The 15,021-nt window shown below is 38.7% G+C and overlaps 1 protein-coding gene across 1 annotated transcript in view; it reads right to left on the minus strand.

Annotated features, from left to right (window-relative positions):
• Window positions 1–9,673, minus strand: part of LOC126470306 (alpha-soluble NSF attachment protein) — a 52,119-nt gene extending 42,446 nt beyond the window's left edge. Inside the window, exons 1-2 of the mRNA XM_050098077.1 lie at window positions 9,508–9,673; window positions 9,162–9,358 (exon numbers count right to left, since the gene is read on the minus strand). Of these exons, the coding sequence (XP_049954034.1) occupies window positions 9,162–9,358; window positions 9,508–9,599 (289 nt within the window). The 5' untranslated portion in view covers window positions 9,600–9,673. The remainder of the gene's footprint in view (window positions 1–9,161; window positions 9,359–9,507) is intronic.
• Between the last annotated feature and the right edge of the window lie 5,348 nt (window positions 9,674–15,021).

Here is a 15,021-nt window from a genome sequence, read left to right on the forward strand (position 1 = left end):
CAGGGTTGTAGCCTCTCCCCGATGTTATTCAATCTGTATATTGAGCAAGCAGTAAAGGAAACAAAAGAAAAATTTGGAGTAGGTATTAAAATCCATGGAGAAGAAATAAAAACTTTGAGGTTCGCCGATGACATTGTAATTCTGGCAGAGACAGCAAAGGACTTGGAAGAGCAGTTGAACGGAATGGATGGTGTCTTGAAGGGAGGATATAAGATGAACATCAACAAAAGCAAAACGAGGATAATGGAATGTAGTCGAGTTAAGTCGGGTGATGCTGAGGATATTAGATTAGGAAATGAGACACTTAAAGTAGTTAAGGAGTTTTGCTATTTGGGGAGCAAAATAACTGATGATGGACGAAGTAGAGAGGATATAAAATGTAGACTGGCAATGGCAAGGAAAGCGTTTCTGAAGAAGAGAAATTTGTTAACATCGAGTATAGATTTAAGTGTCAGGAAGTTATTTCTGAAAGTATTTGTATGGAGTGTAGCCATGTATGGAAGTGAAACATGGACGGTAAGTAGTTTGGACAAGAAGAGATTAGAAGCTTTTGAAATGTGGTGCTACAGAAGAATGCTGAAGATTAGATGGGTAGATCACATAACTAATGAGGAAGTATTGAATAGGATTGGGGAGAAGAGAAGTTTGTGGCACAACTTGACCAGAAGAAGGGATCGGTTGGTAGGACATGTTCTGAGGCATCAAGGGATCACCAATTTAGTATTGGAGGGCAGCGTGGAGGGTAAAAATCATAGGGGGAGGCCAAGAGATGAATACACTAAGAAGATTCAGAAGGATGTAGGTTGCAGTAGGTACTGGGAGATGATGAAGCTTGCACAGGATAGAGTAGCATGGAGAGCTGCATCAAACCAGTCTCAGGACTGAAGACCACAACAACAACAACAATATGCAGTTTACAAAAACACTAAGGACCACACAGTATTACTAATTGAATGCTGCCTGTAGTGGGTAGCACAGCCTTTGACTTTTCTTACAACCTTAGCTATGACAGAATGAATAGTTCCAACACGTTTAAAAAGGAGTAAAGTTATCCCAATATGTGAAGGAGGCAGTACAGAAAGTCAGGGAAATTGAAGATCAATAATTATTACAACTGTATCATCTAAAATAACAGGAAGTGTCATTAAAGATAGAATATTAAATTTTATATGAACAAAATATTTTTAACAAGGCACAGCATGGGTAAGGTGTGGTACATCTACTAAAACTGCAATAGCTTTGTTTGTTAGTGTTAATAACTACATGAAAAGAAGGAAGTTTGTTGTATGTTTCTTGACCTTTCATGTTGTGTGCCATAACATTATTAGAGAAGCTCAGTGCTACGATACGAGGAGGAAAGCAGTTGATATTACGAAATCATTCATGGGAAATAGAGAACAGCATTTAGAAATAAAACAAAGTAAACAATAATATTACAAATGTCTATTGAAACTCTGAATTTGTTAAATATGCTGTGCTTTTATTATAAGTGCTAGGACCACTGCTTTTCTTGTTATAGATAAATAAACACTCAAAACAGTAGGTGGAAATGCTGTCATGTACGCAGACGATACTTCATTTGTCATTAACAGCATTTCAACAGGAAACTTCCAAAAGAAAGCTTCTCTAAATATGAAAAATGGAAACTAATTACTTCAGTGAAAATAATCGTTCTATAAAATGTTCCCAAAACCACATAGGCCTACATGCAAACATAACACACAAAGAATGACATTACTGTCAAGCTTGGAGACTTGGATCGAAGAGAGAGAAAGTTATACACTTCTGGGAGTGTGGATAGGTATTCAAAATGAATCATAAAAATATCTTCGAGATATACAAAAGTCTTGATCGTACAATTCTTTATTAAGCGTTATGCACTTCAAAATTTCATCGTCAGACTGAAGCTGTGGAATTAAGTGTACAAGAAATTAATGACAGAAAATATACATAAGTGTGCATCTAAGTATTGTATATTTTCTATTATTAATTTCTTGTACACTTCATTCTGCAGTTTCAATCTGACAATGAAATTTTGGAATGCGTAACGCTTAATAAAGAATTGTGCAGTCAAGACCTTTCTCTATTTCAAAGATGTGCCAAATCTGAATGGTCACCTTCCTCTACTATGGAAGTATTTCTACATCAAATACTGGATAAAAACAACTGTTGCACAATAAATTCAAGTATATTTTTCATGAAAAAAATGTTGAGAACAATAAACACACAAACTCTAGTATGAATGCTGTATGGACTAATTCAGTCACACCTATAATACGGTATTCTTGTCTAGGGAAGTGCTAAAATTGTGCACATATGAAGACAAAGTTACAAAAGGAAATTGTAGGATATATAGGAAAAGTCCCTCCTAAAGATTCTTGGTTAAATAAGTTCAGGGAACTAAACATATTAATAGTATGATCACTAAAAACATATGAAACAAATAAATATGTAAAACCTAACCATGCTCCATTGTTCAACATAAATAAGCATGATTGTAACAAGTAAAAATGATAATAATATTGGAAGAAATCAGCTCAAATTAACTGACGAAGAGCTTGTAAATGCCAGACGCTTCCCATGCAACAGTTCGTCATATTAAATAAAGATGTGTAGAATTATTTCCGATAGCTTCATCTAAATTTAACGAATGATAATTACATCTGTATGTATTCTCCATTTCTAAGCAGTTATTTGAAGATAAATAAGGATTCCATCTACCAATATGTACTACCTAACTCCATGTAACACACCAAAAAAACTTGTGTTTTTTGATACTTATATTATGATAATCATTCATTTTATCAATATATTCACGTCACTTATAAACTCCTTGTACATGTGATATGCCCAATACCATTGCACATAATGGTCAACAGACAAACAAAAAATGTTACTATCAGGATATGTTCCCAATTTTTATCTTACCCCTTCATGTCATGTGGTTCATCACACCTGTGCCTCTAGATAAACCCGCCGCCTTACTGTAATATGATCAGATTACACACTGTGCAGAAAAATTCTTTTGATTCACCAACAATTATTGGAGCTGGCAAAAAATTTTCAGTACTGCCACATATGAACTTCGGAAAGAAGTTGCACTGCAGATAGCCACTCCCCACTCATGTGAAAAATGTTATTTGCAAAAGTTACTTCACTTACTCAATTCAAGAAAGCCTTACCATTTCTTCCTTGTGTAAATGATATGCTTAAATGTACATTCCACATATGACTGAAGATACTCATTACTTACTGATTCAGGCATGGCTCATTATGCCCTGCTGGAAGAATACTACTACTCGTGTGTCATACTGATTTCGAAGATTAAATAAAATTTGTACTCCAGAACGTTGCCATGACTTAATGCCAGTCTAATAAACAAATTTCACGTCATAAAGTACTAGTCTCACCATCAGAATCAAAAAAGTAATGGATGGCCCACTGAACACATTAGTAACTTTCCCAATTAATTCTTGCTGATTCTATTGGTATGACCAATGTGTTCAATACATGCTATACTACCAACAAAACATTTAATACAGCCAGAAAGAGAAACACCTTGAAACCACAACATATTTAAAATTATGATTGGATCGGATGCTCAAACAACAGGCTAAGCTTTCTGATACTTTAGTATGAAAATACCCACTGAAAATTATGTCTATACAGGGTGGTCCATTGATAGTGACTGGGCCAAAAATCTCCCGAAATAAGCACCAATTGAAAAAACTACAAAGAACGAAACTAGTCTTGCTTGAAATGGGAAACCAGATGACGCTATGGTTAGCCCGCTAGATGGCTCTGCCATAGGTCAAACGGATATCAACTGAGTTTTTTTTAATAGGAACCCCCATTTTTATTACATATTCGTGTAGTACGCTTTGCGATAGATGGCGCTGCAATAGTCACAAACATGTAAGTACGTGGTATCACTTAACTTTCCGCAGTGCGGACGGTATTTGCTTCGTGATACATTACCCGTGTTAAAATGGACCATTCACCAACTGCGGAAAAGATCGATATTGAGTTGATGTATGGCTATTGCGACCAAAATGCCCAACGGGAATATGCTATGTATGCTGCTTAGTATCCTGGATGTGATCGTCCAAGTGTCGGAAGCGTTCGCCGGATAGTTACGTTATTTAAGGAAACAGGAAATATTCAGCCACACGTGAAACGTCAACCACGACCTGCAACAAATGATGATGCCCAAGTAGGTGTTTTAGCTGCTGTTGCGGCTAATCCACACATCAGTAGCAGACAAATTGCGCAAGAATCTCAAAAATGTCGGTGTTGAGAATGCCACATCAACATCGACTGCACCCGCACCAGCAATTACATGGCGACGACTTTTAACTTCATGTACAGTTCTGCAACTGGGCACAAGAGAAATTACAGGATGATGACAGATTTTCTGCACACATTCTATTTAGCAACCAAGCATCACTCACCAACAGCGGTAACGCAAACCGGCACAGTATGCACTATTGGGCAATGGAAAATCCACGATGGGTGTGACAAGGGGAACATCAGCGACCTTGGTGGGTTAATGTATTGTGCGGCATTATGGGAGGAAGGATAATTGGTCCCCATTTTATCGATGGCAATATAAATGGTGCAATGTATGCTGATTTCCTACGTAATGTTCTACCGGTGTTACTACAAGATGTTTCACTGCATGACAGAATGGCAATGTACTTCCCACATGATGGATGTCCGGCACATAGCTCGTGTGCAGTTGAAGCCGTATTGAATAGCATATTTCGTGACAGGTGGATTGGTCGTCGAAGTACCATACCATGGCCCGCACGTTCACTGGATCTCAAGTCCCCAGATATCTTTCCGTGAAGAAAGTTGAAGGATATTTGCTATCGTGATCCACCAACAATGCCTGACAACATGTGTTAGCGCGTTGTGCAAACATTACGGAAGGCGAACTACTCACTGTTGAGAGGAATGTCGTTACACATATTGCCAAATGCATTGAGGTTGACGGACATCATTTTGAACATTTATTGCATTAATGTGGTATCTACAGGTAATCACACTGTAACAGCATGCGTTCTCAGAAATGATAACTTCACAAAGGTACATGTATCACATTGGAACAACCGAAATAAAATGTTCAAATGTACCTACATTCTGTATTCTAATTTAAAAACCTACCTGTTACCAATTGTTTGTCTAAAATTATGAGCTATATGTTTGTGACTATTACAGCACCACCTATCACAAAGTGAAAAAAGTGGTCCAACTAAAACATTCATATTTTTTTATGTAGTACACAAATATGTAATGAAAATGGGGGTTCCTACTTAAAAAAATTCAGTTGATATCCGTCTGACCTATGGCAGCGCCATCTAGCGGGCCAACCATAGCACCATCTGGTATCCCCCTTCAAGCTAGACAAGTTTTGTTCTTTGTAGTTTTTTTGTTTGAGGCTTATTTCATAAGATATTTGGCCCAGTCACGATCAATGGACCACCCTGTATACGTACTCCACAAACCACTGTACAATCTCCATCAGCACGTACATAATCATACATGCCTCTGTAGATGCCTTAATCTCTGTTCGGCCACTATCGCTTTTTTTGACATGAATAATAGCGGCAGCAGAATTGTTGCCCTCTTCATCAAACAGTTCTCTTAATTTACCTAAAAGATTTAAAAAGAATCCTGTTGCACCTCTTCCACAATGATTGCCAACTCAAGTTTCCTGATTAACTAAACTGATCTCTCGAGTGAGCTATACTTATCAGCTGAAGTATCAGAAGCATACTTTTCAATTTACTCCACATTACTGTCATGCCTACATGATCAGGACTCGAGACACTGGAACAATACTCTAGAATATGTTGCATTACTGTGTTTTATGACATTTCTTTTAGATTAGTATTTGGTTCATTCTCTTACTGAGGGGTGTTATCCTGCATTTTTACAAATTTGGAGGGGGCTGTAATTTAAAATATCTAGGGGACATCATTCTGCACCCCCTCATATTCACCCCGCAACAACACTCATGTGTAAAACAGCACAAACAATTTGAGTACAGCTGACCACATTTGAAAAAATGTTGATTTGTACCTATGGCCTAATAATTACGTACACAGTCCTATTATGCTTCCATGGGAAACAACCAATGCTACTTTCAGCTTTTTCCTTTATTATCATCATTGAAGAATCACCATCCAGTGTAACTTCGTTTCATCAGTCAAAATTTGAGCCAACTGCATTATTTGTCAGCATCTTCCTAGTCTGATTATCTTATCTATCTGCAGATCACTCTGTGTAGCAACAATCATATACCACCACTACTTTTTCAATAAACTTACTTTGGTATATTCTTTGCCACCTTTCCCATTCATAAAACTGACAAAATGCTACAGAAATTGCAAAATGTTTCTGAATCATACCAGTAAAGTGATTTCTGTCCCTTCAACAAAGCATGCAAATATAGTAACAAATTTATCATTCTTAATGTTAACTACACCAAATTTTCCTGTATCTTGCCCCCTCCAAATACAGTTCCTTCTACACAGCCTCTAGCAGACAAAGAATACATGTCTTTCCAGCCTGTTTCCTTACAGTGCACAATGCTCATGCTGTTTCAGTCATTCCTGTAACCAACAGTGTAAAGATATTGTTTTCAAGTTGGTTTGACACTCAGCATCAGACAACACACACACACACACACACACACACACACACACACACACACACACACAGACGATGAGAGAAATTTGAGATGAGGAAGATGAAGGCGGAGGAGGATGGATCACCAGAACTATGAAAACGTTCACCATACTGAATTTCCTGATTTGGCATTTTATTTCACAACACGATGTCTGTCACTTTACCGATTCCTCCACTCTTACAAATACACATTGCCTTTTCTTTCTTGTTGTGACGAAAATTGGGACAGAAAGGATTATTTAATGTGAGTCATTAGCTTGATCAGTGATGTGCAGAAAGTCAGAACAAAATATATGATATGAACAGAAACTTCCTTATTACCCAGAATCAGTATGATCTTACTTTCCTTCACCCCATTGTGGGTGTGCTGGCAATAAACTTCACTCACTACAAAATCTTAAGTTTAACACCAAGGAATTTTACTTCCAGCAGTAACCACTGCTATCTTCCATAAAGAGTCTCACCTCTCCTCTAACTACATTAAACTGAATTTAGACCCAATTGACCTGTAGAAAATTTCAATATTAAAACAAGCTAATGAAGTCTGCAAATTTGTATGAGGAGAAAGAGGAACTCCTAGTTCTTCTGAAATTTTTAAAATACCACACAATTAATGAAGTTAATCATGCAACAAATTACATCCTTCACTATTCAATGAACTCTCATTCAAGTGATCGTTGTCTTGACAAATTCAGATTAATGTTTCACATCAGTTTCACAAAAGAATCGCACAATTTATTGATTGGTGTATTACCAACTATATGTAGTATAAATGGAAAGTCTTACTGGCACAAAACATTACAATGTAATCAATATAGGAACATTTACAATTCAGATACGGTAGCTAGAGAAAGTAAATTGTCCTGAAGTGACAATGACACTATTCAACCAAGTGCTGCAGCATTATCCGTACAGTTAGTTATGCAGAACAAACAACAGTATGTGTGGAAGACTGGAGGTGAGAGCATGTGCACTTAACTCTGTCTCATATTCTTATCTATCTTTCTGAACAAAGTAAAATTATACCTACGGCTCTAATGCCCACTAGTACCACCACCCAATACGCCCCCTCTTTCTCATATAGCATCACAACAAAGTTACAATGCTGCCATCACTGCCATGCACACACTTCACTTTGTGAAACTATACAAAATTGGTGAAATGTTAACTTTCATTTAGAAACAAAATGTAACAATTGTTAAGAATATTATATTTTACACCCACAAGGTTTTCAAAATTGCTTGCAAGCAATATGTTACAATGTCTTAGATGAAAACTTCAGTACTAATGCGTGGCTTCTGACACACAGAATCCCTCCAGAAGACACAACTTGTACCACCAGTGAACTAGGTGGGTGAACAATTACAAAATATTATCTCCACTAGGATATCACCATGTAATATTCCAGAAACTTTGTAACCGTGTGTGTGTGTGTGTGTGTGTGTGTGTGTGTGTGTGTGTGTGTGTGTGTGTGTGTGTGTGTGGCGCGCGCGCGGGGAGGTTGTGTTTGCACACTCATCCTTGGTTTGTGTTGAAGTCACAGTTGCAACGGCAGAACTCCTGGTGAGCAGGACAAAGGAAGTCCATTCACCAGTGAAAAATGAAAACATACCATAAATGCCCGTGCACTACAATATTATGCCTCACAAAACATTTGTTATAAAAATTTTTATATCACCCTCATCAAGAATATTTATAATGAACTAGTGGACTACTGGGTACATCATATTACAGCTGACTGTTACAATAATTAACTGTGATGTATGTACATTACAGAATTATCATCAGGAAAATTTGTACCAGCCATAGTAATTATACTGTATTTCCCTGACTTTCCAACTATTGCTATATACATGTAAATAAACATCCATTTTGCATTACACTACATGAGCTTTCATTGTACATGTACCGGTAATAAGGATACTCTTTACGCAGAAAGGCCCAAATTTCAGTACAGTTCCACAAACATATACTGCACACAGGGCTCGGATACACACCATCAAGAACTACGTTATTTTCAAAACAACTATATGGATTCTCCAAAACGTTCAGCTTCCCACTTTGCGGAATACGGCGCGGCCCGTTTATAAACAACCCTGATGGATGGATTAATAACATAGAATCCTATCATAACTGAGTGATCCGAAATTAAACATTCGTTAAAATGCGTAGGGCCAAGACGCGAAGTTAAGCAGTCTTTGAAAGAATTTAAGCAGTTCTTATACAGACATTCATGCTGCAAGTTTAAAGCATTTGAAAAATTACACACGATGTTCAGCACAATATGCATATTGGTTTTAATCTTTGATTATTTGCGGAAATCCTAAAATATGACATTAGCGAGGCTGAATATTAACAATGAGACGGTAAAATCATGTAAACATGAATTGCTATAGAAACATTCTGACCAGAAACCTAAGGCCTAACATAATTTTACAACCCTACATCACAAATACCTCTATACTTACGTTCTGGCTCCGACTTTTTGTAGCAATTGGCAGCATCAACAAAGTTAGTGGCTGCATCATGCCGACTGCCCGACTTTGCATGAAGATTCGCAGCTTCACAAAACGCATTTCCCGCTTGCCCCCACTTCTTTGCCATTTTGAACATATTAGCAGCTCTTTGATAACACTCAACTGCCTCTTCTAATTTCGATGAGCCTCTGCAGAACAATGAAAACGAAAGAATTATGTACACAATCCTAAAATGACATTTGGCAGCTGATTCACACAGTGGGCTATACTCGCAACATAAGCAACTTTGACGTAGCTCCCGTACGTAAAATTCATGTACGGACAGAACTGTACTAACCCAAACAACGATCCGAAAAATCCTTTCGAAGAATTAAGCTTCTTTTCGGCTTCAGCCATCAGCTGCATCGCTTTCTGTTCGTTGTCTGCCATTTTTCACAGAAAATTATTCACAAACCCACCACACACACACCTTCACTTATTGACTAAATGAATTCATGATCTTCCACTAGAGGGAACTGCTATACGAAAAACCAAAGCAGTTGCACACAGATAGCCCACTCACAATTAAGAAATAGCGCTATCACACATATTAAACTACGAAAACTGAACCAAATAGATCGAACAAAATAGAAATTAATTATTGATTAGCTAATTTTGTATAATCAGCCAAAATTGTGATCAATCAAAACTGTCAAATTACTTTTGCGTGAATAGCATTGTTCGTAGAGATAGGAAATCTGTCATTATTCGCGGAGTGAAGTGTAATTTGGTTATACAGCAAAATATCGCTCTTACAAGAACGTCGGCGAAATCACTGGTCGCAGTTAATGTCATACACATTTTGTTTCATTTGCGGACTGGTCTGGTAAACCGGGGATACTTTACCCCCAGGGGAGTAACTTTGCTTCGTCTATGAAAAGAGATTCAGTCTTACCTAGTAACTATCTTAATAAACAATTCCAAACATCGTTCATTTTGTCCAACAGCTGGCAGTTTCTAAAAGCGCATGTGTTTGAGTTATTCTGCCACTCGCTATCTTGGATATTTTCTGATAACCAAATCTGCACTACTGTATTATTGAGGTAATTTTTGATAAGAAAAAATGCTTTTTTGCTACCAGAAAACTACTTATACAGAAGGCAAGTGACATTCATTTATGTTTAGAAATTAGTTATTATCTAAATTTCATTCACAAACTTGTAATCAGTGTGTTCTTTAGCACTGCACGGTAGAAAGGAGCCGTGTTTTCTGGGAATACTGGAGACGACTTTGCATCACTGACAAAGTGGATCAAAGTAGCTCCATAGTGTTGTCATTACTTTGTTTTGGCCATGATTCATGTTGCGATGACTCTTATCATCTTGAAAATGAGCGCTAGTAAGAGATTAATGGTGTTATAGTATGGTAAGAGTGTAAACAGGAGCTAGGATCTCGTCAGTATGTAGTTTACAGCACATTTTATCGGAAACAATGTCTGGAAACCATAAGAAATGGAACACGTGTTTGAAATGTCACAAATGCTTCAGCCAAAGCAAACGGCTTAAGAAGAGGAGACTTCAGACACTGTTTGATTATTCTATTGATTAAGCTCTATTACAAGAACAAATTATTGACCAAAGTTGGGACGAAATCATACCGGAGATATCAAATGGAAGTGTGGTTACACAGTATGAAAATAAACATTACCCTGCTGGTTGGTTGGTTTTTGGGGAAGGAGACCAGACAGCGTGGTCATCGGTCTCATCGGATTAGGGAAGGATGGGGAAGGAAGTCGGCCGTGCCCTTTCAGAGGGACCATCCTGGCATTTGCCTGGAGTGATTTAGGGAAATCACGGAAAACCTAAATCAGGATGGCCGGTCGCGGGATTGAACCGTCGTCCTCCCGAATGCGCCCTGCTGGTATCGAAGGACTTATCGAAGATGGATGCAACGATAAATACCATGATGCCATCTCTTGTTAACTGGAAATGGGCTTACAATAAAGATGCACTTTTTCACAACTGTGAAGATACAGCAGAAGATAAAACACCTTCAAAACAGTTAAGCGAAAGACGCATTTTCTCGGTACCAGAGTTTGTTGATGGCGATGAATTTGTGTAAAATATTTTGCTGGTATAGTCGCTAACATACCTAATGAAACACTGACCTATTCGTTGAAACAAAACACCAGGACATTTCGATCATAAAAATTACCCAATTTTTTATTATTTTTGCGCTTTTAATACCAAGAAGTACTTAAATGTTTGTTTACTATGGTTCTAAAGGTAAAACAAGAAATCTTAGAGAGGATAACACTGTCCCAAGTTATTATATTGTCTTAAAATAACGTTTAAGTGGAACAAACAGGCCCAAGTCTACAAGAAGCTCAAATATAACATGTTAGAAAACAATTATGTCACTATAAGGTTGACTTAGAGGGTTATGGCACTGTAGATTTATAACATACCTGCAAATAATGACATGAAAACTAAGTACATACACACATACATGTACAACATCGGTAAATTTACACTATAAACAATTACTTCAATCCACCACAGACACTGTATAGGAATGATGAGGAAATGTACTATATTTTAAACAAAGTAAAAAAAATGAGTAATGTTATCACACGTGTCTCCAAGCTGCCAGCTTAGTGACCACTGCCACTGCTGCTGCTTCTCATATAGTAGTACCAACAGACCCTAGAGAACTACAATCAGATACTGTCCACCCACAGCTGAAGCCCGAAAGCCTTTTCTTGCAAACATCATATGCCTTGGCCACCAGCAATGGGATGAAGCATCCCACGCAACTGGAGAGCAAGAGAGAAAGAAAATAGTTGGTCTTTTTCTTGCATCTGATATGGCCAACAATCAAGATAGCAGTCCTGGCAAAAGTCAATACTTTTCTGCCTTGTGTGGGATGCCAACGACTTCTAAGGACGTGCCCATGCACAGGGTAATGTGTATGCATATCACTCACTCGCCAGCAGTAGCGGTGGATATCTCTGAGGAGATGTGCAGATATTGCATTCTATTTTCTACTTGTTTAAGCACCAAATACACCACTGGGAAGAGGCTCTAATAATTGTTTAATAATTTGGCTATTAGTCATCTGGAATATATCCATAAATAAATTGTAATAAATTTTCCACATATTAGCAAAACCAAAAATTTTATAACATCGATTGTACAAAAAAATACGTTATACCTTCTACAGTGTACTGTACAGAGATGATTAAACCATGCAAGTGTCCTTGTTTTGGATGATGGAAATGCTTGGACGTCCATACACATTATGTGCATACTGATCGAGCCTACTGGTAGTATATCTAGCAGTGCATCCCATGTTTCGAGGTTTTCCTTTAGTCTGATATGGTGGGTATCCAAACACGTGAGGAATGCTCAAGAATTAGTCCCACTAGTGTTAAATACTCCATCTCCTTTATAGGAGAACTAAATTTCCTCAAATTCTCTCGATAAAACTTTAATCAGTATCATTGTGTCAAGCAGTGCACTATTGATGCTGTATTCAGTGCTACATAATGAGTTTTCCTACTCATCACCATCAACTTACATTTTTGTACATTTAGAGAAAGCTGCCATTCAGCACACCAACCTGAAATTAGTAGGGGTAATGGAGGTTCTGTAGCATTTTTAGTCCATGTTGTATATATTCAGAGAAAGCATACATTCATGGGCGAATCTATTGCTATGCTAATTCATTTAGGCCCCCAGGGTGCTGATTTATGACCCCCTGTGGATAATCCATCCTTCTGAGAAACCCCCAACCCTCACCCTTCTCCTCCTCCCCCCAACCATCCCCTTCACCCTCTCTGATATAGGGGAACTTTTTATATCAAATTAATTGACTAATTAATTAAATCGATCAATTAATTATCCCATCTCCCTCTAGAAAATCACCCAACCCTCTCCTCCCCTCCTCCATTCCCTTTCCTCCAACACCTGGAGTTAAAAGGCTTTTGCTGTGCTGAGCTGCTGGAGAGGAAGGATGTAGGTTACTTTGTTTTCTTTATTTTGGGTGCTACCATGTTGGAAATTGGCAGGAAAAGACCAGCCCCCCTCCTCTGTCCTCCACTCCCCTCCCCCCACAAGGAGAGATGGTGGAAATGACTTGCTCTGTGCTGAGCTGTTGGACTGGTAGGTGCAAACATTACATTGCCCAGCAACTACACGTCCTAATTACATAATTACACTGCTGCAGATTGCAGGTACCGTCTTGTTGGAAAATTTTTTTGTGTACCCACCTTGATCGACTGAGCTAGTGTACAATGCCATCACCAGAGTACACCACACTCCACTCCTCATCCCCTCCCTCCTCACCACCACCAGGAAAAGTTGATGAGAAAAATCTCTCAGTCGCTGGTGGACTAGAAGCATAACACGAGAGGAAATTGAACTTCATTGGAGAAGGAATAATAACATATTCCTTATTTATAAAATTCAGTTTGGATACCAATTTACAGGGGTTGGATTTCTTTATTTGATGAGAAAAGATCATCATTCTCTGCTGTTTATTTAATTTTGGAAAACCTAGGTCTCGTAAAATACATAGAAAAAGTTAATTAAATACATGAATAGTTCGTTTTTTTCAGATCAGACAAGGAATACTGATATGAAAATGGTGTCAATATAAAATACTCACCCCACATTGTTATATACCATGTTAAACATACATGGCAGAAACCTCCCAAACGAGTCACCATGCACTGCACACCACACGACATGGGCTGGATCACAGGGGACCCCTTGAGTCCAGATCACTAGACTGGTGGCGCCTGTCGCCTGTGGATGAATGTTATATATCATGTTAAACACATGTGGCAGATACCTCCCAATTGAGTCTCCATGTACTGCACACCACACAACATGGGCTGGATCACTGGCGACCCCTTGAGTCCAGATCACTGGACTGGTGGCGCCTGTCGCCTGCCGATGAATGTGTGATAAAAGACTTTGACTTTCTTTGAAATTTCATGCCAGACTCACTTCCTGTTTTGTTCCCAGACACACAGTCTCCATGTCAGGTTATTGGAACTTTCTACCCTTTGTGCTCTCCCTGCTATGCAGATACTGACTGAGTTAGTTCAGACTACTACTAGCAGAGGACGTTGGGAGAAGCAACATCCCCCACCTTCCTTGATCCAATCCCCTCCTCCCCACCCCCTATCACCTCCAGGTATTTCCTGTCAGACAGAGCATCAGGTGGTGGCAATACTTTGATATTGATACTGAGGAAATTTCTGTCGAAACACATGCTCACTATCTCTCTGTCTCTATCTCTGGCTCCCTCTCTTTCAAGTGTCTACTTCCGTTGTGGTCCTGTATAAAATGGCTGTTACAATCTCAAATTTCGGCTGGAATTTATGCCGCAACGGTTGTGTAATTCCGGACCAACTACACGTCTGCTATCTGTATTTTTAAGAGCACTGTAGAATTCCCATGTTGTTTCTGTCTGCTACACCAGGAAGAAGATGGAGGGATTAATTCTGTAGTTGCTGTTGCAGTTAGACATCGGAGATCGCAGCAACTTCTGTATGCTACCGCCATGCCTAGGCCATGTCGGCAGCTGCACACTCAGCTCGTGGAATACCATGGCAGTCGTTGCAGACGTTCAGAGGTCGGAGAGAGTACCATGATGAATTCCCAGCTGCCAACCGATCAACAGACATTGGAGAGAAGAATCGTCCAGCGCAAACACTTGCCAAATTGAATCGTCTCAAATTTCCGCGTAAAAATGGGAAAATTCTCACAACACACGTGAATGTGATGGCTCCCCAACAAGTACTGATTATTAACATTATTCATCCGCCCAAAGGGCGACACAGTGAGGTCAACTACTTCCTTCT

This window comes from Schistocerca serialis, chromosome 3 (genome assembly GCF_023864345.2).
Source record: "Schistocerca serialis cubense isolate TAMUIC-IGC-003099 chromosome 3, iqSchSeri2.2, whole genome shotgun sequence".
In the NCBI taxonomy this organism is placed as follows: Eukaryota; Metazoa; Arthropoda; class Insecta; order Orthoptera; family Acrididae; genus Schistocerca; species Schistocerca serialis.